The sequence below is a fragment of the Ixodes scapularis genome, unplaced genomic scaffold (assembly GCF_016920785.2).
Source record: "Ixodes scapularis isolate PalLabHiFi unplaced genomic scaffold, ASM1692078v2 PGA_scaffold3__209_contigs__length_174095766, whole genome shotgun sequence".
NCBI classification, from domain to species: domain Eukaryota; kingdom Metazoa; phylum Arthropoda; class Arachnida; order Ixodida; family Ixodidae; genus Ixodes; species Ixodes scapularis.
This window is the reverse complement of record NW_024609868.1, coordinates 153,465,110-153,491,393: the sequence shown is the minus strand read 5'-3', so window position 1 is coordinate 153,491,393 and position 26,284 is coordinate 153,465,110. Positions and strand designations below refer to the sequence as shown.

The window sequence follows — 26,284 nt, the reverse complement described above, 5'->3', positions numbered from 1 at the left end:
TTCACTGAATCAAGATTGCATAATTTGGTTTTCATATTGCCCGAAATTAAATAAAAATATAGGTGTATTTTTGATTATTAAACTATTTCGCATTCTTGAACACCTCGATTAAACATTTGTGCTGCTGGTTGATTTTAGATGACCGTTTTACAGCTTATAACAACGTTTTGCTGAAAAGCTGTGGGTCTTTTGACTCGGGCAATGGTTTTGGAATTGACTAACTGTTTCGCAACGTACACAAATTATATAAACTAACCACAAAGAAAACAACACAAAATACCCTTCCAAGTTATATTTTATTGTTTAAAAAAACTATTAAGGACACCATATCGCTCTGACCACAGCCACTTGATCATGATCCCCAACCCGCTGCGAACGGCCTGCAGAATGGTTATTTCTATCGGTAGAAACGGGGATTCCGAGCGGCACCATTGCATGCTATCAAAACGGACAGCGTCGATCATCGTGAGTTGTAGCTGATACTGCACGAACAAGATTGACACGAGGCGCCAGTGGCACGAAAACCATATCTTCAATTTGAAATTTGCGGCAATGACGACACAATAATGAGGTGGCTGAGCAGATTTGTGGGGTACTGCTTCAAGTAGTAGCCGGCTAATATTTGCAGCTTCACGTGGAGGGGCCCTACCTGCGCACTCCGAATGGGATTTAGGTGGTGTACTGCGCTCGTTTATTCTCAGAAGTATAGGTCGTTGATGTTCCTTAAAATAACCAGCGCATTGAATGGAAAGGGATTATAGGCCAAAGCGAAAGGCAGTGTGCGATCATTTTTGCACTGAAACACAGATTTCAACACGATGTAAGAGCGACTAATCGAGACGAAATAGATGTGAGCAAGAGCTACCGGCAGGGAAACCAGCAAAACGTTGTACGATACTGCCCGATTGTCGGAAGCGCTTAACCGCGCTACCGGAGACGAGCTATCAAAGCGCAGCTGAAATACAGTTACTATACACATGCCATGGAAATAACCGGCCGCTGCAAAGCCGTAGCAATCAACCGGCACTAGTTTACCAATGTGGTTAATAAATATTATTATTTTAATTTTAACCCATATAAGTTCAAGTTTATCTTCGTTAAAAAAGAAAGCTGTTGCTTATACTAAAATTTTAAATGGGCTATTATTTAGGCTGCTGGTCAGAGTTTGTAAAGCCGCCATTAGTATTCTGGATGTCATACAATACTTACAACCAGAATGGAATCATCATGATGGCCGATAGACCTGCTATTAGTTGCAGGCTGGACCAGTTATTGAGGTGGTAGGCTACGAGTGGCAGGAGCAGCAAAGAACCCGTGTATCCGATGCCAAATCCCAGGTTCAACATCATGCGATGCTTCGGAGGTACAATCTCCATCACTAAACATAAAATACAAGAAACATTTGCACGTTCTGGAGAACCTTCTTTTGAGCACAAAATTTGGCTTAAAACAAAAATAAATATTAGTAAACCAACCGTAAATTTGTTTGTATGAAGCAGCCGTGACATTTTGATTATTTACACACCGAAAGGCTAATATGCATTTGAGATGTATCTGCACGTATAGGTTCAAGCTGATGAGAAACAATCATACCCCAATGCAGTACTACCTCTAACCGTATGTACTTAACGTTTATGGTGCACCCGTAACTACTGCGTGAGTCAGACTATTTTTTTGGAATAGAACGCATAACTTAGTTTCTTAGCAGATCAAGCTGAGACTGTGCTTAGAGAACGCGAAAGATAACGCAGGTTGTGCGCTCCAACTATAATAAATAAGTTCACAGGAGTAAGAACTAGAATAAAAAGACGTGGATTTTCAATATACTGCGGCCCTCTGCTAATACGCGGTGTTTTCTTGGCACTACATCCTAAAGGAGGACAGAGCTAAGAGCGAGGGCATACCGATAGCCAGCTATGGTTTTTAGTCAATTATGGCGCGAACCTTTTTTGACGTAGGACACAACTGCTTATTTTTACTTATGAAACACACTGAACGAAAACAGATCCCCCTAGAAAGATTCCTTGTTGAATTATTCCGGTTATCTGAAAACAGCTGGCGCCGTCTGTCGGTGTTTGCTCTAATCAAACGCTCTTCGTTATTACAAAAATAACGGGCGAAGCAAATATACCATCTTAGTTTTTTACTATTCACTCTTAGATGCCAATTTTTCATTTCTTTAACCTAAAAATGAAAGACGTTAACAATCCCCTGTAACACCGAATTAGAGCGCAGCTCTTGAGGAGGAGGGAAGGGCACTGAGGGGAATAGGTGGAAAGTCCCCCACTACTCACATGGATGTGTATCGACGTGTGCTTAACGCAAGTCTCAGAAAATGCACATCTTTGGTGAAAGCATCGCGTGTAAATTTGTCGGCATTTTAGCGGCGCAGTTTTTTCCTCTAACTTTAGCGGGGAAAGTTTTACACTAGATTTCGCGGGGAAACTTGTTCCGCTATATTAAGCGAGGATATTAGGGAGTTTTCGTAGACCGCGCTGCCCCCTCCGCTAAGCGTTCCGCAACGAAGAAGTTGCTACTGCGCCTGCGCGCCGATAGCCTTGACTGTGGAGTTCCCGCTATCGTAGCGCTTGCGGAGGGCCTTGCGGGACGGCGAAAACGATCTACGAAAACTCCCTATTATTTCCGCTAAACTTAGCGCGGAAATGTTTTCCGCTAGGTTTAGCGGGGAAATTAGCGGGAAAATTTTTTTCCGCTAGAAGCTTTTCCCGTTAAATTTAGCAGAGATTTTAGCGGCATCGTCATCGTCATTGTCATCGTTACTGATATCGTCACCAGTGACGTCACCACTGACGTCATGTGTTACGTCATCAGTGACGAGGACGTCAACCTCATCGTCATCGTCATCGTTACTGATGACGTTCCCAGTGACGTCACCACTGACGTCACGTGTTGCGTCATTAGTGACGAGAACGTCATCCTCATCGTCATCGTCATCGCGCGCTTACGCCGACGGCGACGGCGACGCCGCTCAAGCCGTAAACGGGCGCCTAAGAGCTGTACTCTAAAAGGCACCACCTTTTGCCGCTTTGTACACGAATGCTTCGCTGAGTGCGTTAAGAACCCGATTTATGCAGTTCTTTCAAAGGGCCTACGATCCCTTTGGCTCCCGCAATATACCAGTGAACTCCGGTAAAGGGCTGTATTTTGAAGGTGCCGACAGATTTTAAACCACGGCGGTGAGGCTGGCCACCGGTATATGTTGTGTTCTCACCACCATTGTGTGTTATTGACGTAAAACCAACCATGACCTTCCCCCGATAAGAGAACATTTAATTGTGTGTTAGCAATAAAAGTTTTAAACGTTCATCTAAGCTAGGAAGGAGAAAAACAAAATGTGTAATTCCTGGTCTGTCATATATGTCTCTTCTGTCTTCTTTTTAGCGGAATTCTTTTTTAATGTGTGTGTGATCTTTTTTTTCTTTAGTTCAATATAATATTGTTTTCTAAACAAATGTTCACTTAAAGTATTACTCTTTTCGGCAGCACTGCTGCACATGATCACACGGCACTGCATGGTAAAGTTATTAGAAACCAGTAAAGTGATCGTAAAGGAAAAATAAATAAGATAAATGTCAAATTATAGCGGTGTTAACGTCAATACGTTTCATATTATCTAGGTTTCTAGCAACTCTGTCTTTAAGAGGCGATTTCACCGGTAATTCGTTTGCATGCCGAGGAACACCATTAGAGGGGCATTTACATTTTCATGCCCTTCTTGAATTAACCTTTAGTCGCTTACACTTTAAAGAACAGAGAGCGTGGAGAGCGCCGACCATCTACTTATCACCCGTAACCGATGAGATGGCTGCATCAGTTGATAAGAACGGCGAATAACGAACCGCCAAGTAAGAAGCGTGCTAATAATACTTTCGTGGTCGGTGTTGGGGGGGGGGGGGCAAAATAGTGCATGAACGTCAGCCTTCCCCCCAACACCAGCACGCCTGTGCATTTCTACCTGTCAAGGGCAATAAATAATATCAAATATCAAATACACTCTGTTATAACTAAGCTATTAATTAGTATAGAGTGAGATGAACGTTTCGCATACGAACAAAGTGACACAGTCGTGGCTTGGCACCCAGCGATGCCCATGGACAGCATGAAGCGACCTGCGTTGAACCAGCCGATGCCCGGTGCCACTGATGACAGCGAACCGAACGTCAGGACAAGAAGGACACAGGCGAAGAAGGTTGGCCTCCTCCCCACCCTACACAAAAGGAGGAAGATACGCTCTTGCAATCAACGTTGGCAATTTTTTGAAGCCCGAAACAAATCTTTTTTTTTGGGAGGGCCTCCAGTAGGCCTAAAACAAATACAGATTTTTTGTGTTTTTTTAAGGTTTACAGATTTGTTAAAAAAAAAGCCATAAAGTTTACTTTTATGCGGTGTGTACAGGTGAGTTAAGCGGCCAGGGGGACATTATGTGGGTGGCTAATCTTTGCGATAAGCTGACTAATTATTTAAACTGTGCGAATAAACATTTTAATTAGTGAAAATAGATATATGTTTTCAAGCGGAAACTTACGGAGAGCCATCGAAAACCACTGAATCAATTCTTTTTAGAACGACTTGAAGCTCGCGGGAAACTCGGGAGCGCACTAAAGTTCCCACTCGTGCAGCAAGTGCAAAGCTAGCAGTGGCGGAACGTCGATGATTAGATTATCATCGCGTTCCGCCACTGCGAGCTCTGCGGCTGCTGACCTTTGGTGCGCCCGAGTTTGCCCCGAGCTTCAAGTCGTGCTAAAAGGAGCTGATATAATGGTTTGCGATGACGGTCAGTAAGTTTCCAATTGGAACAATATGTCTATTTTTACGAACTAAAAAGTTAACGAACTAATTTAATTAATTAACTGACTGATCTTTATCTTTAGCCCCGAATACTATGTCCCACTGGCCGTGTAACTCACCTGCACGAACCGTGTTAGTGTACCTTGCAAGCCTTTTTTTAAACAAATCTGTAGAGCTTAGAAAAAACAAAAACTCTCTACATTGCTTATCTTTTTTTTTTTTTTCCCCAAACGAGGAAGGAGCACTCAGAGTCGAATGGCTGTACCAGGTGCTTTACTATAAAAGCGCTTCTCGCTCCAAGAAAGCTTAGTGACCTGTGCGTGGACAGGCTCTGCGTTCTTTGCACGACTGAGTCCGCAGCAGCCTCAGAGTTTTCTTCTTTGAACTGGATGGGGTGATTGCGGCGATGTATCCCGTGGAGCGCCGCCAGGACGACGGACACCGCTGTCCTTGCTGTCTTGGCAAATTTGGCTTCTCAGTGCACTGGCGGCAGCCCTCGCCCTCGGTGGCGCGCAAAAAGACGTAAACTTGGAAAGCTCTGCGCGCAAGCGCTATCATCGACAAGCACTGCTCATACTGCTAGGGGAGGATTTGACACTGTACGGGGGCACTGTAATGCAGATGGAAAAAAGGATGTATTCTCCCCAGCAAAGTATTTAGGGAAGCTATAACGAACCTGGAGACTCGGTTTGAAGTTTTCGAAATATTTGCTATCAGTTTTTTTGTTATGAAAAATCTTTGGAAGTTGAGCCTCCCTTTAAGAATGACAGCCTTAGTAAGTGATGACAACCAGGGTTAATGGTTCTATGCGTCATGGCTGAATTACTCGCCTATCGGACATCTCTCCGAACAGGAGCACTCCAACGAGAGCGCCGGCCATGACGACGCTTTGCGCTGCGGAGCGGTACCAGCTCCTGCTGCATACAAGGTCCCACTGTGGGTGGTGCAATAGAAAGAAAGGCAAACAGTTAACACCTTAGCCAAATTAAACCTGTATTGATTATTCTGGTAAACCATGGGAGTACTTCATCAGAATAACCGAGACAAATTTAAATTTATACACGTGTGGAATGCGCAACAAGCATTCTTTTATGATAAGTTCTAATGGTTGTTCGTCTTTTGTGGATGCGTGTAGGGCCATTTTGTGGATGCGTGTAGGGTCTAGCATTTTTCGTGCTCTTGGGTTGCGAGGTACCCCGCACAGCAAGCAGAATTGAACCACCGACACAATTTCAGTGATAAACTGATCCTAACCCGTCAAGGAATCCTATTTCTAACCATTTTTGCAATAACCTACGATCCGTAGGTTTGTATTTTGTAGCGTGAGCAACACTGGCTGAGGTTGAGCAGTTTCGCGTGGCTCCCAAAGAGCTGTGCTGCGCAGGCGCGAGGAGCAGGGACGTCACAGGGCGCCCAGCTGGCGCGCTGGAGCCGCCGCCGCCGCGCGCCAGAGCCCTGTATAGAGAGAGTTTGGTCAATGGGAGGTGCGAGCAGAGCCAGGGCGTGCACCAGGCTCGGAAACAGGGCTTCGCACGCTCTCTCGACCAACCAGAAGCCGAAAAGAATCCCCAAGCGGTGGTAGCGAGAAACAGTTCTGATCAAGGGTATATGTTCGTTTATGGTTTTAATAAGCGCGTAAGAGTAAGGTGTAGTAACTCTTCGTGGTTGAAAATAGGGTGCACGTGATGTTTTGATCATGATCATCCAGAAAGATGTAAGAAACGAATGCGTCCCTCAACTCTGTTTTGCTCGGACAGAGTGTGACCGCTCGGACGGCAGATTCCCGGCCCTCGTCGCTTGGCGTGAGGATTATGTCGATCGTTCCGCTAGTCGCACTCTTCCACCATCATTTTGGATGAGCGTGATTGAAACATCACGTGTACCATATTTGCAGTCACTGAGAGTTACTCCGATGTACTTATCAGGTTTGCTTCTCGCGACTACCGCCAGGGCATTATTTCCGGCTTCTGGTTGGTCACATTCGAATTTCTGAAGAGCCCTGGAACACGCCCAGCCCGCTTTTGGCCAACGGCGCCTCCTCATTTGTCTCCTATACTTCCCAACGAATGGTCAAACTCTCTACATATACGGCTCTGCCGCGCGCGCCTCGCCGGTCTGCGCATTCGGGAGGAGTGACGTCATAGCGGCGGCAGACGCAATGGTGCCACCGCATGCCCAGCTGTGCGCCTCCGTTGCGCGGTAGCCAAGTCTGACGCTGCACCGGAGCTGTTTGATAGCGCCTGTCATTTCGGGCGCATAAGCTCACGCTACGTATATCCTGGCATAGCCGAGCTAAGCCACCGCAATTTTTTTTGTTAAATTATTAATAAAGTTTGTTACAATTTTACTACCCGCTTCTGTACATGCTCTTCCGTCTGTAGTGAACTTGGGCCTTTATCGTATATGTAATAAATAAACAAGCCTATTTGGGTAACTGATGTAACCGCAAGGGGAGGCTTATCCAACCCTTTGCGCTATATACGCGTCGTTATTCGGAGACCAGCTACTCGAGGCAACAGTCGCCTCCCGACCGTGTATGTTGTACTAGGTTTGACCTGCCGCAGACGGTCGTCTACGGACTCAGTATGCTGAAATAAGTATGACTCGCCGCCGATTGTCGCACAACCTACTAAGTATGTTTAACAAAGTATCAGACTTCAAGACGAATCGCGTACTACCGGAGGCAACAGTTACCGGCCACTTATACTGAGTTCAACTGCTTGCACTTCTTTATCTACCTGTCGTGTCGACAACAAAGAAGAAAAAAATAACTCTTTGTAGCGCCGTGCAAAGGCGTTGGACGACGGATCGCATGGTTTTAAGTTCGTTTTCCGCATAACCACTTGGTGAATCTTTCTGGTTGTGATCAATGTTTCCTGGTTTTTGTTATGTATAAATTATTATGACTCAGTGTGCCATCTATGTGCTTTGGATGGATATATGCAGTTCCTGCTAAGGGCTACACAAGTTTTATGCTGGCTTAGCCCGCGTTCAACACTTTTTCCGTCATTCGAGAGTTACGCTTTCCTCATGAAGCCCATCACAAAAACATATCTGTTAAGAACGTACAACCACACGGGATTTAAATGTTACTAATTTCTAACACGGATGCTAACAGGAAAATGACACATATATCTTCTCCCGCAACGTACGTGTTTTTCGGGGTATATTATAGAGAATAGATTGTTTATTGAATAGTACAGCATCCCCTTTCGGCTCCCCTAGGAAACAGTCTGCTATGTAATATGAAACGCATCCACGGGAGAGAGGTAAGCAGATAAATTATGAACAAAGAACAAAACTTTGAAAGTCGCCCAAGGGGAATCGAACTCAGGAGTTTAGGATCTTGAGCTCGACGCTCAACCATTGCGCCAACGTGAACTTATATTTTTATTGCCATGGTAAGAAGTTTACAACAAACGCAATCACAATGCCAAAGAGATACACTCGACATATCTAATGACTGGAAGCAAGGCTAAAGGTATTTCGCTATTAAGACAACATAAAGAACGGGCATTCACTCGGGAGAACATTCAACCGAGGCTTATGGACTTTATGATGACGGATAGACTCAACAGAATAACCCTTACTGGACGCGCGTCAACATCGGCGTGTTAAACTGGCATTCCGCTACGTCATATCGCATGCAGGCACTGGAGAGTAATAATATTCAAACGAATGTTAACGTCTATTTCTCCTGGGAGAAACCTGAGGCCATCCGGGTTGAGAGAAAAAGTTTTGTTTATAGTTTATTGGACGTCGTCCTAATTTCGGAAGGGGTTTGGGCAGTAGATAAAGAGGTGTTTTTCAGTTTCCGGTAGCTTGCACAGCAGTTAACACTTCACGTTACAAAAATATGTCGTTGCTGGAGCCAAGTTGCCACAGGAAGGATATTACTGTGTGATTTAATTTAAAAAAAAAAGGTTTTCTATTGGCGGATTGACGGCAGAAGAGCGATATTTTAACTCTGTCGGAAACGTCCTGCCCTGGGCCTGCACGGTACAGAGAGTGATAGACTGGCACCTGAAAAACAATTTAAATAATGCACAGCGTCAAAGGCCTTTAAATGATCACCGACAGGTATTCGAGTGAAAAACTAACTGACGAAAAATGAAAAGCAGAACTCACTTCGCTCAGAACACTACCAAGTCAACTTTGCTTCCTATAACTCGAGACGAGGAAACTGCAAAGTAATATTTCACTTGCAGTCTGGTTTGAATTAAAGTTTAAAAAAAATGAAAGCCGTTTACAACTCCCTGTAACACCGAATCAGAGTGCAGCTCTTGAGGAGGAGGGGGGAAGGGTAAAGGGAGGGTATACCCTTTGTTCCTCCTCCTCAACCTCCTCATCCTGTCTGCTACTCCTCCCTCCGAGCGGCGTCGCCGTCGCCTCACGAGGGTCACTTGACCTCACGAGGGTCACGTGACCTCACGGGGGTCATGTGACGTCACCGGGGTCACGTGAAAATGACAATGATGAGGACGTCATCGGGATGACGTCATCGTCATTGTCATCGTGATGACATCATGAGTGACTTCACGTGTCACGTCGTCAGTGACGTCACGGGACGCCATCGTCATCGTCGCTAATGACGTCATCAGTGACGTCACCGGTGACGTCACGTGTCCCATAATGCACCGCGTGGTTACGCCGACGGCGACACCGCTCAAGCCGGAAACGGGCACCTAAGAGCTGCGCTCAAAAGTCATTTAAAGGGGCGGTGCAACAATATTCAATTGGAATGTTTTTCACTTTACACGAGCTTAGTGGCACTAATGGGACTCAAGAATACTCGCACGCAAAGCCACTGACCAAGAAACGCGTTTTTGCGCTGTAATTTTGAAGACAAAACCGAGTGTTTTCATTCAATCTCTCCTTCGCAAAACCTGATGACGGTGGGCGGTGGCAGTACCGCCCAGTGACGATATTTGAATGCGGCTCATAGATTGGACCCGAGCATTGCGTGGGCACTCGATTTGGGCTCGTGATAATCTATAGCTGGAGAAGCATTCGGGTAGTGTCCTGTGTCCAATCGCTGCAATGACGACAACAGCCGAACCATAACAATGCCTGGAACTCAGCGCGTGTCCTGTGCCTTTCCAACCCCAGCGCATGGCTATGATCAACACTGGCGGCATATAATCGGCTCCAGATCACGTGGCCGCTTGTTCTGGCTTCGAGTTGAGGGGGTGAATTCTGGTCGTTTTTTCTTTATTTTTTTCTGCGACTGCGATTGCGTGTAGTAAAAAACGAACGGGTATTTCACAGGTCATTAACGTCAGGGATTCGTTCTAAGCGGTATTTTCGCAAAATACAAAAATCGTTGCATCGACCCTTTAATATCTGCGAAATAAAAAAAGCACCTAAGCGCTTCTAATAAGTTGTGAACGCCGAACTATGAATGTCGTTCTTCTGCTCCCATAGCTCGTCTGCGGCGTACTGGAGTGGGCGGTAACTTTTCGCTACTGCCGAGGTAGCGGCCGACGGCCGAGCACGCGCTCTCGTGAAGTGGCCGCGCCGCGCTGAGCTCGGCCGTGCAGCCTCTCCGCAGTTTGCTCCTGCGGGCTCTGCGGCCAGACTCGCACCTGCTACCGGCGGCCGGGCAGCTGCGTTCGCTGCGCCGCCATGGAGAGAGCTTCTCTGGTGGCGTTCCATGGAACTACGCCTCGCGAGAGTCAATGGGAGCCTCGTTCCTTAAAACTATGACGCGCGCCAGCCAATGGGAGCCTATCCATCAGATCTTTGTTACAGACGGCTGACTTCGCTCCATTTGAAGAGGTGAAGGTGCCGTTTGGTGCGGTTTAAAAAGCTAATGCCGTCGGTTCGCTCCATGGACAGTTAATGCTTTCGCATTAAAACGTGATACGATTTGCTTCACGAACAGATGAGACAAGGATAGCCTGCCTTTATTAAAGCGACGAAATACAGAGTGATTCAAGGAGAGGCCAGGCTCTTTAAATCGACCGCGAAATTCAATTTCTTAACCTATTGCGCTACGACTTTGTGCAGCATTGCCAAACAAATGGTGAATTTTTTTTTTTTGTAAAATTTGCAAAGCGCGAACTTAGCTGAGGAAAAAGTAAAGAAAGAAAAAGGCTTAGCTCCAATGGAAACGCAGCGAAGCCACCGGTCTTTAAACAAGACGGCGCCGTTTCGCACGGGAGAAAAGAGATGGCGCAAGCGGTCGTGACGCCAACTGCCGCCAACGGACGAGTATACGACGCCAAGAGCCGGCGTCTTTAGCAGACAAGGAACTGCAGTTCCTTGTTGTTACCGCGCCTGTTTTTGTTTCTGCGACTGTCCCCGCCTGCGGAACACGCGCCGCTTTTGAGTCGAAAAGATCGTCTGCTAAAGACGCCGGCTCCCGGCGCCGGATGCTCGTTCGTTGGCGCCTTTCGTTGCGCCATCTCTTGTCTCCCGTGCGAAACGGCGCCGTGTTGTTTGAAGACCGGTGGCGTTGCTGCGTTTCCATAGGAGCTAAGCCTTTATTTTTTTTTTTACGTTTTCCTCAGGCAAGGTCGCTCTTTGCAAATTTTACAAAAACAAATGCACCATCTGTGGGCAACGCTGCACAAAGTCGTAGCGCGATAAGTTAAGAAACAAATTTTGCGGTCGATTTAAAGAGTCTGGCCTCTCCTTGAATCCCCCGTAGATTGTTGCGGCACATTTTCTCCCATTCAGACCGCCAAGCCGACACTGCAAAGACGTAATGCAGTCTTTGGATATCAACTCTGGAGCACGCCAAGACCTGTAGTATATACCAAAACTTCGGGGTGAAGAAAATGTTGCGAGGAGTGAACTTTTAAGAATATACATGTTTCATCCTTACCATCTACCTGCTCTATCCTGCGTACTTATGTTGAACGCGAACAAACGCTTTCTTTGAATCTACCGGCAACATGGCGACTTCGTCTTTTTCCTCGTAATACAGCTCCAGAATACTTCTCGCGATATGCACATTTTTCAAAATGGTTCTACCCCTCATACCACATATCTGCCATTGGCATACTATTTACGAAATAACGCTCAGTAAACGCCGTTTTAAAAATTTAATTCTTGATTTACAATTCAACGTTTCAAGGGCTGTTATACTTCGTCTCGTCCTACGATGGACTAATGGCCAAAGCTACGGTCCGCCAGGTCCAATCACGTTCCACGCTGAACTATGGCATGCTTAGCACTGATTAGGGGTGGACGAATAGTGCTCCGCATTAAAAAGCGCTGCATCATGTTTAGAGCTTCGACAGTTCAAAGGGCTTTCATGTCGTGGGCTTTCTTTGCAATAAAAACTTGATGAGTCCCTTAGTACCATTCAATTCGGACCACTGTCCGCCCATCCCGATCAGTGATCTGAGACGCGGGCAACGTTATGCGCATCGAAGCGTAATACCATGTAATTTCTAAGTGACTCGTGATTGGACCTGGTGGTCCGTAGCTTTTGCCTTAAGTCCATCCTAGTCCATCTTTTGACGTGTTTTATCTGTTTCTCATCGTCAGCCTTCCGTATATCAGCATATTAGGGGTGTTAAAGAATGACGGTGTAACACTCGTGTGTCGTAAGCCTCAACGAGCACAGCGTGCAGATGCCCGGCAATGACGTGTTTATTTTTCTTTTAAAAAGCAACTGTCAGCTAGACTATCCGGGCCCGGAGACTTTCGCGCGGGCAGTTCGCCGATTGCGCGCTAAATTTCTCCGACGCTAATCGGTACTTTCAGCAACTTCCTTATATCCTCAGTTAAACTTTGGCATCGGCGTCAAGTAATCTTCGATCTCTAAGTCATTGCCGTGCCTCTGCAGCCGAAACTGTCTACTTTAAGAGTGGGTGAATACAGCTTCGATACCATCACAGCTACTAGTCAACACACCACTGTGTTTTACTTCGGCTATGGGTTTCTTCTTGACGTATTTAGCTTCCGCACAAATGTGCACCAATATTGGTTAATATTGGGAAGTTCTTGTCTATCGGCCGGCATACCTTCTTGCCACGCGACAATGCAATGCATGCGTGCTTGCAAACGCTCTCTATGCTTTGAGTTGTCACCTCCCTAAAATCTAAGTTCTCTTAGCACGCGTTGTGTCTACGTTGTCTGCTTCGATAGCATCGATCAGTTAAGCGTTTGGTGCTCGGTTTTCGACGTCGTTTGATCGCGCTTTGCTGCAAATATTTGTTAAAATTATTCCTCTTGTGAGCCATGATGCAACTCCAAGAAAAAAAGAAGCCCCTAGGACTTTCCATTCATGAAACACCCGCTGACATTGATTTGAAAGATACGTGGTTTGCTGCGATCCGACGAGGAAACAGGATGCCAAATGCGACATGATGCCAAAGTAAGGTATGCAGCGAGCACCGAAACCCATGTCGTCTGCTTCTTCTGAAATAGCGGAACATTTAAATATCAAATAGGCCAATAAGTGCGCCAGAAGTTTCTCAAGGCTACATGTTTTTCGCAATACGCGGGTAGTACGGCGCTATCGTACCGTAAGCGTATTCGGAAGAACCAGAACGGATGGAGCAGTGACAATATTACATACAAATTACGGAAAGAGTATGCAGAGTTACTATATACCTTACCACCTTCACAAAGTTCTGAAAAATTCAACCAGTTTTACGTTAGTAAAGGAGGTTGGAGAATGAGTAAGAAAGTGATGTTTTGAAAACGCTTGTCTATTAACTTGAGGCACTGTGCTTCTTCTCTTGCTCCGTAAATTCCAAGCATCCATTTTGAGCAGTATTTACCGGAAACTCTAACATTAATTCATGGCTTTTTGAAGCCGGAACTAAAGGAGAGAAAAAAATCGCTATGGTGACAGCGTTGCTGTAGTGGTGGCATTGGCATCTAAAGGAGGGACTGATCGAAAAAACGGGGCTCTGTATTTGCTTCGCTTGGAGACTAAGTCAAAATGCGGTTGAATTTTGACGTTTCTCATATGAGGTCAATATTACGCTGACTAAAACGAAACGAACCTCGTTCGCTCATTTAGCGCTTTGTCGTAGCAGAACGAGCACATCTTGCTTCTTTCTTTCTAGCCAATGTTTGATTTTTCTGGAGTCTCACGGATACCACGAACATGCTGATCCTCAGTGGTTCACCAGTTCTCTTCAGAAATGATCGGTGCTCTTTATGCGAGGCATTCTGAAGCCGACAAGAATACTCCCAGGAAGGGTATGTTTTGTATCACAGGAAGGATAAAGAAATTTATGGTATTGTCGGTGCCCTTTGCATAAGGTGGTACTTCGTGCCATCTAGCGTATAAAGATTTATCGCCCCCTCCTCCCCTTTCCTTGGACTCTGCTAAAAATATCCCATCTCAATCAATCATCTACCACACCAGTTTTCTGTATTACCCCGTTCCTCGAGGCCCCTAGGCGCGGGATTGTCGATCATATCTTGGCATGAAGCACTCGTAAATCTGTGGAATATCCACATCTTTAGAAATGTATACAGATTCCAGCAGTGTTGCGGAGTTGCCAGTCCGGAGTTGGAATGATTCCGGAATCATTCCCAATTTTCGCGACCCCTGATTGGGATGGGAATGGAATGGCGGCAACGTTGACTTGAATGGAATGGGAATGGAATTAGACAGCTTTTGCCCGGAATGAAATAAGAATGGAACGGGCTCAGGTTTTCTTTTTTTTTTTTTGTGTGTGTTTATGGTCAGCGAAATCGAGCCAGACAGCGAGTCAGTTGCTCAGAAATAAAATGAGCGGTCTGGAAACTGCTAACACGCGTGGAGCTCTAACAGACTTCTACGCAAAAAATGCAAAACAAAAAACAAGCGTCAAACCAAAAAGCAGAGGGGGGATGGAGGGGGAGAGGTGGCGGTGCCGCCTTTCGAGCAGGCGACGGGCTTCACTGGCGTTACACGAGAACGAGCGAAACAAGAAACCAAACACCAAGCAAAAGAAACAAAGGGAGCGGCAAAGAAAGAAACCTCGAGGCAATTCCTCATGGTGCTTTTCTTCTTTTTTTTTTTTTTTTTGCGACGGCATGGAGGATACACGCGCGCACAGACTGAGATATGGGAGTGGGGTACGACTCATAGCTCGCAGAGCTCTGATAACTCGTTGACTCGCGCGCCGCGGAAAATGATCAGTTATTGTTTTTTTATAGTTCGAGGAGCGTTGTTTAGCAGGCGGCCAATCCTGCTGCCTTCCCCGTTCATTCGCGCGTACTCCTTTGAAGTGCGAAATGTGGGTTTGTTTTGGCATTAAAACAAAGCGAGATTCACTTCTCTCTTCTCCTATTGCGCTTTGCTCCAACGCTTGTTTTTTTATACAGCATTTTTACGTGTAAATTCGCCTCTTACTTGGTCTTTGTTCCGATGCTTGTTTTTTGTGTTATATGTTTTACATTCAAGTGGGTTAGGGTTCCAGCAAGCTAGCGGGTTCCCGCTCATTTCCTTTGACCTCAGACTGTGCATACTGTGTTTCACCTTGCGATGGAGCGCTGCGGACGCTACGAGTCACCCGAGGCAATCCAGCACGCCCGGCGCGTTGCTGTGCCCCAGGGTCACGCGACACACAGAAGGCACTGGATTGGTTACCATGGCTCTCGTGCTGTGTCTCGCGGACCGTCGCAAGGTGAAGCGGATTGTCGTCACCGCTCTTGTAGCGTCACTGAACTGACTAGGCCTGCAGAGAGACAGTTTCGTGACATGGTCTATACAGTCCCTCGTGCTGCGCCGTAGAGGTTGCACTTTGTCAGAGGATGTGCTCTTGCTGCTGTGCATGGAATCGTTTCCAGCAGCATACTATACTTCGTTTCAGCTTAGGTCCGAGCGCGGCCGATGTTATGAGCCGAGGGGCCAATCAAACAGCGTTGATAGGACTAGCCGGTAATTGCCGTCTCTCTGTGCGTGCTCCTCCACCGGCTAGTCCTATCGAGCGCAGAGAGCACGCCGTGACGTTGCACTTTTTGCGCTGTTTGATTGGTCATTTGGCTCATAACATTGGCCGCGCTAGGACCGAAGGTGAAACGAAGTATAGCTGTATTGCTCTGCAGATATTTGAAGAATACAGTGATATAGCTTATTTCTGCGCCACGCACGAACTGGATATTTTAATGATCTTATCAAACGACCACGCAGGCCGCGTATGTCCTAGACATCAAATGTAAAAAAGTTTGCAAAAAAAAGTGAGTGGATTTAAGTTTTGCTGTTTGTTGCGAGACACGCGGTCGAAAGACCGATGTCTTAAAAAAACATCTACATATCAAGGGGCTTTCTCGATGTTTGCAGTAAATGTGAACAAACACTTTGTGCCACCAGCGATCCACTTAGTAAAATCAGTGCTTTTTTGAGGCATTTAGCTTTTTTTTTTTTTTGGAATTGTCTATGCGTTTGATTACGTCACCTTTATGCTGCTTATGCCGGCTACACAATGTAGCTGTCAAGTGCCAATCTTTACGTTTAGGAATTAGAGGAATGGAATGGAACGTTTGGGATGAGGACGATTCGTCACATGCGCACTCGTCACAGGACGATTGGTCACAGGATGATTCGTCACATAGGAACTTTCGTCACAGGATGACTCGTCATGCGGGCAACTGGTCACATCGATCGGGCAGGGAACGATAGTAAATTGTAAATTTCAACAACTGCCCACATTCGCTGATGAGGAGTTTCACGACTTCCCACTGTCACATAAACCAAATGTTAGGAAAACTAATCTTACAATACTCCTCCGCTTGTCCTTGCATTATATCACGAATCTTCAGCAGGTTGATCTCAGTTGCTGGCTTGAACGAGCAATAATCTGACTGGCAGCCAAATCAGTTTTTACTTTTGCCTTGCATACCCCTCTTTGAGAAAACCAATAAGTATCGGAATTCTTTCTGCTGAATGTGTATGAGTACCCGTCGTGCAGCATCATGGCTCCACCTCTTTCTGTTGCGATCACCTCCATCCTTTTGAATGTAGTCAGAGTTCAAACATAGTCGCTCTTATATGGCCTGCGTATTCACCGTTTGGGACGGACCCAGAAGCTAAAACGTCGGTTACAAATTCTTCGACCTTGAGAAGCGAGAGACATGCCAAGATAAGAGGTGACCCACTTTGTCAGGCCGAACCAACATTCAATGTTCGGGACCGAACCAGAAGCTAACATGTCTGTTACAAATTCTTCGCCTTTCAGAAGCCAAACACATACTAAGATATGAGGTGAGCCACTTTGTCTGCCCGAACCAAATTGAGAAATACATTTTTTGGGGGGACGAACCATTGTGGGACCGGTTGGCCGCGTGACAAGTCATCCTATGACGAATGTTCCTGTGTGACGAATCGTCCTGTGACCAATCGTCCTGCGACGAGTGTGCACGTGACGAATGAACCGTATCCCGAACGTTTCAACCATTCCAGGAGTGGGAATGGTCCCAGCGTCCCCATTACTAGGAGTTGGAAGGAATTGAATTATCGAAAACTCTAATTCCCCGGGATGGAATTGGAATGGAACGGGGGTGCCCATTCCGCAACACTGGAATCCAGGCTTCCTTGACGATCAGAAATAAGAAACACTCGCGGTTGCTATGCGATATCGATAGCAAGACCAAGACAGGATAAACTGCATACTTTCAAAGGTTAACTTAGTTTGCCTATGACGTTCTAAAACTTAAAATTGGTAAAAATGCAGCTTTAATAGTGATTCTCGAACATTAATTCGTGTGCAGCTCATGCATGTTCAAAAACATGTCAGAAAAGCACTGTAAGGCCAAATTTAGTTTTCAGGGACCGATGTGCAACGTGTGTTTTCGAAGGTGCTCCAACGACCATGTTCCGAGCAGCAGGTGCGTGTGATAAACTAGACGTTTGAGTACACTAGTAGCGTACACTCTGCGCTAAAAGAGATTAGAAGAAACAAGCAATTGTACGCCGGCAATACGAGCACACATTGCGTCCGAGGGGTTCAACTTTGGCCTCCGCGAGGACGAGAGCGAGATCGAATTCGCCTTTGGCGGAGCGAGTGAAGACAACCTTCCTGAACGGTTTGTACGCTAACGCAAGCGACGAACGCGGTTAGTCTGCTACGAAGCGCTATTCGCAGACGGAAATAAAACAAGAAAAAAAATTCATCATCTGCTATCAGGGCCCGTTTGCTCGAAGCTGTGTAACTAACCGCGGTTAACCGGATTTTCCTTTGAGGGGGAATTTTGGGTCACGTTACCGGCAGAGTAAGGACGGCGGGGAAACATGGCGGTGCCCCGGTGAGTGAGCGCCGCTCGCTTTGGAACTAATACGTCGTAGTAGCTGCAGTAGCGGGCGCGTTAGTCAGCAATGAATGGTGCAGGAGGTTTTCGCGTTGCCTTACCTCACTTAAAACGCAAAACATGAGTAATGACTTCGCCGCATGTTTTAGATAGACTTTCGACTCTGTCCATTCCTAAGCCTAAATGAACGCGATACTTGTCGGCACGGCAACGTCTTCGGAAAGTGAATTGCCTTGACTCTATCGGCCGGGTATTGATAGCACACAAAAGCAGACAGCATTCCCATACACCTTTTGCTAAATTTCAAAAGCACCGAGATGCATGCTACGAGTGTAGTTACACGCGCTGCACCTGCTGGCGTCTGCAGTAATAACTGTTCTGAAGCAAAAAGCCTCAAACAAATTTTGCCGTGCTCTCGCGTTCGTCAAAGATTTATTATGATTATTTACTTCAAATCTTTTATAAGTGGAAGGCCAGCGAGCGCGGATCGTAGAATTACACTTCCAGCGTTCTTCTCGATGTTCGGGTAATATACTAATAGGTCGATTTTCAGTGGAGCCGAATTACAGGTTTTTCAATTTATGACGGTGTTAGATACAGTTCTTACATGCTGGCCAACCATGCTCACTTCTTTCTCATCGTTTCTATAGGACTCAACTTCGTCGTCCTCTTTCGAACTCGGAAGGAAATTTCAAGGTGGCTTTTCTTCACTTCATACAGCCAAATATTTAGAAAATTTCCGAAGTAGGGTTAATTTAGTTTTACCTTGCCGATTATTTGTAAACCAGGCTGCGCGCATTTTTGGGTCCCCCCATTTCGGGAACCTTTCCAGGGCCCGTTTGCTCGAAGCTGGTTAACTAACCGCGGTTAACCGGATTTCCCTACGGGGGGGAATTTTAGGTCATGTGACCGGCAGAGCAAGGACGGCGGGGTAACATGGCGGTGCCCCGGTCAGTAACGGATCCAAGGGGGGGGGGGGGGGCGGTGCGGGCGATCGCCCCTTCCCCAATTGCCTCGCCAGGCAACCCCGACCCCCCCCCCCCCCCCCCCCCCAGGGTTCTTCGTCAGCTCGAAGAAAAAACGTAAGCAATCGACGCGAGGGACAAAAGAATAAAACAGCGGTGGGCGGACACGCCTGCTGGGCGCTTCCGAAGTGGGGTTTACCTCCGTCGAGGTCACGGTACTTCTTCCCGACAGGGACGGCGCCAGGAGTTTCGAAGTGGAGAGACAGTGGGGAGGCGCACCAAATATCAGGGTCCTCGACTGCAGGCACACTTCCAAACAAGGCCAGCACGTCGAGCACGGGGGGAAAATGCCTTCAACATATCTAGTCCCCTTTCTCTCTCTCTCCCTCTCTCTCTTTGGAGGTTGTCTGCGAAAAATTTGTGCCATGAAAGCTCCCAAACGCAGACGCTAAGCAGCCTTCCTCAAGGGTACGGATTATCCTTCCTCTCTAGCGGCCGCCTTTTCATCACTTTTCGTTTGATGGTTTCTTCGTGGTTCTGGATCGCTAGGTTGGACATTTGAGAAAAGGTACATGGAAGTGACGTAATGGAAAGGAGGAGCGTATCCTAGCAACACTCACGTGGCGGCTCTGCCCACTTTGACGCCGCTACGTCATCGCAAACTTGACACCTGTCACCCGTTTGAGTGACGTCCGGAGCCAACCACCGACGAGCGGAAGTAGCTACGCATTCCCTGAGGCGTCCCTACGCGCGGGATACGGGGTAGGATTTACTACCACGCGGGGAGCAGTTCCTGCGTTCAGCGAAGGAACGGCAACCAATCCTGTGCGTCGCTGGCCGTCGCATCTGTTCTAGTACAGGTAAAAGTATTGAAAAACAATCAAAACCTTTGGGCGTTGTTAAAACAAACCGCTTTTTTGTATCCTTTTGCAATACATTTAAGAATTAATTGGAGAGAAAGTTGTTTCAATATTATGCGGGATGTGCGCCACGCGGCTTCTTCAAACCAAAATGTCGGACCGGTCGGACCACGAGGAGACGGGGGTGCCGGGGGCAGCGGAGGGGTCGGCGGGACCAACAAGGAGCGCGCGAGTGACGGCTGCTCAGAAGGAGGAGCAACTCTCCTTCATGTGTGAGCACCCGTCGCTCGCGCGCAACGCCAAAGACCTCTCCGCCGCCCTTACGCGGGACGACAAGCGGCGGCTTTGGGAGCAGCTCGCTCTGCGCCTGAACGCTCTGGGGCCTCCAACCAAGAGCTACAAGCAATGGAAGGAGCATTGGTCCCGGGGCGTGATGAAGGCGCGGAAGCGAGCTGCACAGCTCAACGAGACCGCAAGGTAATCTTTGTAGTCTGCTGAAAGTGCAATGAAATTTATTCAGTCGTTTTCGTTATCAACAGAAGGACCGGGGGCGGGAGCTCCACCGTGCGCCCACTAGCGCAGTCCCTGGCCAGGATCCTGACGCTAGTGGGCACAGATTCGGCACTCGGGGCCCCTGGGGTGCGGGTCCCCGGTGAACCGGGCGACCAGCAGGTACGTACTTCAACAATTACCATCATGTTAACAAAGAGTGCAGGGCAGCGGTCACCAATGTGCTGCACCGCGGAATATCAATGAGGGTGCATTTAAGAAACACGTTGACCTTTTGCAAATATTAGGAGCTCTAGCGGAAGACATTGCATCTGTCCATGTAGTGGCGAAATCTAATGTTTGACACCCAAACAGGGACATGCGTCATTTTTGCCACCTCGTCCCTGGCTGTTGCAATAAATCCCTATGGTGTCTTGCTTGTAATTTTTGGGAAGATGATGTGCTAGCACTAGACATATATCCCGGTAATCAATGGAAACGTTGTCAAAAAAAGAAAGTGAGAGTGCCTCTGAGGTGGCAATCTCAAAATGTTCTCCTCCGAGTAGGATGAATGCTCGTTAAAATGTTTGGTCAACATATGGGAAGCACAGACAAGGCTGTGTGTTCTCACGAGTTGTTATAAATTCCCCTTCCAGGAGAGGCCAAGCAGCAGCAGGCGCCAGATGGCAGCCGAGCCGGTGCCCTCCACCTCACGAGGTAAGCTCTCTCGCTAGGGCATCTGGGACCTATCATCAGTGGTGCAGGTATGAGCACCATCATCACCCATACTCGGTTTCCTAGCAGACACAACGACAAGCTGGGGGCCGTGGGTGCGGCCCACCGTGCCTCGCGCCCCCCCCCCCCCCCCCCCCCCCCCGGCAGTCGAGGCAGGAGCGGCACGACGCGGCTGCCATCCAGGCCGTGGAGCAACAAGCCCTGCTGCTGCAACAAAACGTGGACCAGGCTGCAGAGGAGAGGGAGTTCCGAGGCCGGGTACAGGCTTAAACTTAACCTTACACGCACTTACAACTAACAAGGTTAAGACCAAGGTGCTGCCACGAGGCCACAGAAAGCAGTGCATGTCCACAATGGTGCAGAATGACACAGTTGTGGCATGAGCAAGGTCTTGGCAGACTTTGGGTGTATGGAAATATGCTGCCCAATGTTAATGAAACTCCTTTGCCATTTCAGCTCCTGGAGGTCCTGGAGCGGATCTCTGCAAACCTTGACAGGGCGGCCTCGGGACAAGAAAACACCCACAGCACCCTGGTCCAACTGCTCCTCCTGCTGGCCAGCAGGGCGCTGGAGCAGCCCGCAGCCCCGGCGCCCCCTGCAGCCCCGGCCCCCCCCGCAGACCCCGGCCCCTCCCGCAGCCCCGGCCCCTCCCGCAGCCCCGGCCCCTCCCGCAGCCCCGGCCCCCCCTGCAGCCCCGGCCCCCTCCGCAGCCCCGGCCCCCTCCCGCAGCCCCGGCCCCTCCCGCAGCCCCGGCCCCCCTCCGCCCCCCCCCCCCCCCCCGCAGCCCCGGCTCACCCCGCTGCTCCGGCCGCTGCTCCGGCCGCAGCCTTGGCCGAAGCCCTGGCCGCAGCCCTGGCCGCAGCCCTGGCCACAGTCACAACCCTCGCCCCCCCTGAAAGTGAACATTAGATTTATTTATTTATTTATTTATTTTATTTAATCCACATGGCCAAGCCGGCCATTTAATTTTGCAGCCTGAGATTGGCGCAATAGTCAGATTACAGCAATTGCCAAGAGCTCAGTTAGTCCTTTTTCCTTGGCTATGACCCGTGAAGGAAGTAGAAAATATTGGCTGGGCTGCAACGGATTTATGCCCAAGCAAGCCATGTCTCGTGTTTGACGAACAGCGGCAGCTATACTCGGTAACAGGTTAACAGTGAGGTGGAAGCTTCTCCCACCTCTTTGCACTTTAGCAGAGCGAACAGTAGAGAGGAAGCAGGCTCCTCTCCAGCCTTTGCTCTGCTGAAGTGGGAAGAGGTGGGAGGAGCCTCCGTTTAATTCTTAACCCGTCGCTAACTATAGGAAGTGTTCTTCCATTCCTGTCAGGTGTCGAGAAATTTTTCATTGAGAACTTGAGGCCTGCAGTCTAGTCATGGGTTGCAATAGCAGCGACATTCATTTTGTCTTACCTAAGCATTGAACTTGGTCTTTATGCTTTTTATATGTAGCATTGTCATTTGTCTGACAATATGCAATCTAGAGACTATGTGCTTCATAGTATCCTTAAAACATGTGATATATTTCTTCAGAATGACCCAGTGTTTATATGGTGCATCTCTAGTCAGAAATAATTTTTGTATTTTTCGAGAACTTGCTATTGCAAAGCTCAAATAAGAATGTTTGGAACAACATCTGTGATAATTCTTTCAGAGTGGTCCAGTGTTTATATGGCGGTATGCTAGTCAGAGAATATATATATTGTTTTTCCTTTCGAGATTTAACTATTCTGCTCAAATAAGACCAGAGTGTTCAACAAGATATCTCTGATATATACTTCAGATTGCCCAATTGTTTACAAAGTTCCAGTCAATGCTCAGTTTTACTTCCATGAATGAAATATTACATTCCATGTTGTCACACTTTTATTCATGAAGTCACAGGTGGTGGTGGTGGTGGTACAACTTTATTTTTGAAAAGGTTATGAGACTGACGAGTCCCGGTCGGGGCGCTTAGTCCAGGGCTGCGTTGGTTTTTCTTTAAGAAATAAAGCAATTTTCAAAACAAACTACCTGTGCACTGTCTTAGGATAACACAATCACCTAACTTTGATGAAGTGCCATAAAAGAGATAATGAAATGGAGCAGAAAGCAGGACGCTTTGAAGCATTTGTAATATGAAACAATGTCCACGACAACAATATCCCTGGTTCAATCAGCAACTAAGAAAGCAACCTTTGCTAAAGCAAGCATTTCTTTCTAGAGGTAATCTAAATTAATTCTCAGTTCTTTGCAGGGGCAATCCAGATGACCTGTTGGTCTGGCAACTAAACCTGCGAACCTTTTCTGTCACTGTCGACTGCGTCTCGTGCCTTCTGCTCATAAAAATAAAAAAAGGCTGTATCAATATCACCGCGATGCACTCGACACGTATCCGGAGGCAGCACTGGCTGTGCGACGAACTTCACAAGGTGTAGGAGCTGAAGAGAGTATGTAGCTTGTGGACGGCCATGACTGTGGAGCAGGCAGCAAAGTGTGCACTTTACGGCTTCCACGGGGAGGACTTCACTGAGGGCAAGGATGTGACGGGGTCCTTGGTGGTCAGGACCTCAGTCGTGGTGGGGAGAGGTTCCCTGTCGCTGGCGGCGTCCATGCTGGGCACCACCGCGGCGAGGGCGCTGAGGGGCTTCCCGACGGTGTCCCTGGTGGTCGGGACTGCCGTCGTGGCGGCGGACTCCTTACGTGTGGCGCTCTGCACGGGCACGTCTGCGGCGGGTTCCGAACCGGGCGACAAGGCGCTGCCTCAGAGCCTTCCCCCTGTCCGAGAGGCCGACCGGAAGGCCGACCGGAGGGCCGGCAGGAGCCAGCCTCTCGGGAGCCGAAGCTGACCTCTCCGAGCTCGGCTCAGAACCGTCCGAGCTCGGCTCAGACTCCAACTCTGACTCTTCAGGGTCGGAGCCTGACTCCGGTTCTGGCTAGCTCGATGCAAGGCAGATGTTGTGGAGCACTGCACATGCCGAAGTAATGGCGGTGGCTGTTGAAGGGTGGTAATACAGAGCCCGGTGCCTTTGCAGACACCGGAATCTGTTTTTCAACAGCCCGATGCAGCGCTCCACAACAGACCTGATCGAGGAATGCGTCTTATTAAACCGGCCGCAAGCGGTGGAGGTCGCGTGGTTCCCGGGGACAGGGATGATGAGCCAAGGCTCCAAGGGGTAGCCGCTGTCACCGGCACATGTAGAGGATGGAACATATTACATTCTTTACTTTTTAAAATGAAAGGCAAGAAAACAGCAAAAACAGCTGTGTGCAACTATGTCAATTATAATGTAACTTAAGTGTGACTTCAAAGTGTGTTAATATTTCTGCACTACAGTATCAGTTTACATTATAATTAATTAGCACCAGCTTGCCTGCAAACTCCCTGTTATTTCATGTAACTATGTGTTTTCCTGGTGGGTTGTATTGGATGTGTGCACGATTCCTTAAAGGTGCTGTGTTGTATGCTAGTGCATTATTAGGCCCTTGCATCTGAAAAATAAAAGCTCTGTTGCTTTTGGGAGTGTGGCAGTGACCTTAGGCACGGGCAGAGCAGGACACGCTGGCCTTGTCTTTGGCAAGCAAGGGGATAAGGCGCCAGTTCGACGAACCTCTTTCCTAATCCTCGGTGGAGTTGGAGATGGGGAAAAGAGAGGGGGTGGTTAGATTGGAAAGGAGTCAGGTCCTGTTGGGACACGGAGGGTCTAATAGGAGGAGCTATATAGGCAGACCGAAGAAGAAGGGTCAGGGAAAAGAATCCAGTGTGTGGGACAGAGACGACCCGAGGACAGATTTGGCGAGCCCCAAGTGGCCAAGGAGGAATTGATCCCATTCCGTACAAACTGACGACCGTCAAAGCGACCAGGCGAGCCCCCAGGGATCGGCGAAAGAGCTCCAACTTCATGCAAAAACCAACCAGCAAGAGGGTACAGGCAGACAGTAACAGTGAGTGGGCCGAACCGGACAGCGACTCGCACTGAGGTTGCATGCCTTGCGCAGTCTATCACTGTCGTGAGATTGGTGTAGTGTGGCTTTCGCAGCCTGCAGAGTGTGAGAGTTATGTGGACATAAACAGAGATTAATGGCCAAACTTTGGGTGTTGTCTCACTTCAAGGAGTTCCAGCAACTGTGTCTGTGTGCCTCACAACAAGCACAGTACGTGTGGTACTGTGGCTTTCATGCAGTGGGAGCCACCGTGTGCGTAAGGAATGAATTTAGTATGCTCACCAAGCAGGAACCGGCCGTCGCGTGGCAGCTGCCCTTGCTCGAGTTGGTTTCGAAGCCAGGAAAATTGCCACACGAAGGAGTCGTGCACCGACCCGGGATACCGTGGGTCGGTGCACATTATCCGGCAGTCGGCGTCACACACCTGAAAGTGAGAGAGATATTGACATGTAATTACCTGAATCCACAAGTAGTAGATTGCACTTATGGTTCACAAAGCAGTCGCAATTTCAGAACCTTTTAAGTTATTTTGTCTGACATAAGCATGTCAACACACCTTCCTGGATGCAATGTACAACTAACTATCTTGAAACAAAAATAATGTTTTTTTTTTGTTTTGTATTTTACGGAAGCTTTAACAGACAAGTATTATTTTTGGGAGAAGCGTCTCACGGTTCACATGCTACGTAGAGCACACGCTCGCGCAGTCGTGAGACCCCACAGCAGGCAGTCATAAAACGGCATACTTAAACCGTATCGGCAATACGTATTTTTTTTCTACAGATTTGGGGCGCGTTTTGACTACGTAACATGAGTGTACTTACCACCATCACGTTGAGGGCGTAGAAGTACTTGCGGCACCAGTACGCCGCCTTCGTGACGGTGGGGTCGTTCTTGGACGGGCCGATGATGGAGACCATGGTCCCGTCCACGCAACCGATGACGCCGGGTATCCTGCCGAGCAGCCTGAAGCCCTTCTCCGCGTCGAACCTCTCGCTCGGCGTTTCGGGGAAGTGGATCCAGCCACGCTGGACCCCGAGACGACGCACGATAGCGACGGACACGGCGCGGACCGCAACGCTGACTGTTTTTTGGTCCCGCGCTACGTGTTCGTCGCTCGCCACCATGCCTTGGAAGCTCCCCGTGTCGTAGAAGCGCAGTGCACCCAACACTTGAAGCTCCACAGTCATAACCGTCCACGAGGTACGCACTCTCCTCACCTCCGGTTCCTCGCGAAGTTCGTCGCACAACCACCGCACCACGATCTTGGGCAGGCGGTATTGCTTCCGAAAGGTCTCCTCCG

General features: G+C 48.2%; 1 protein-coding gene across 1 annotated transcript in view; it reads right to left on the bottom strand.

Annotated features, from left to right (window-relative positions):
- LOC8051502 (organic cation transporter protein) overlaps positions 1 to 26,284 on the bottom strand; it is an 83,424-nt gene that overhangs the window by 26,300 nt on the left and 30,840 nt on the right. Inside the window, exons 2-4 of the mRNA XM_029969382.2 lie at positions 5,640 to 5,743; positions 4,074 to 4,228; positions 1,210 to 1,378 (exon numbers count right to left, since the gene is read on the bottom strand). Coding sequence (XP_029825242.2) covers positions 1,210 to 1,378; positions 4,074 to 4,228; positions 5,640 to 5,743 — 428 coding nt within the window. The remainder of the gene's footprint in view (positions 1 to 1,209; positions 1,379 to 4,073; positions 4,229 to 5,639; positions 5,744 to 26,284) is intronic.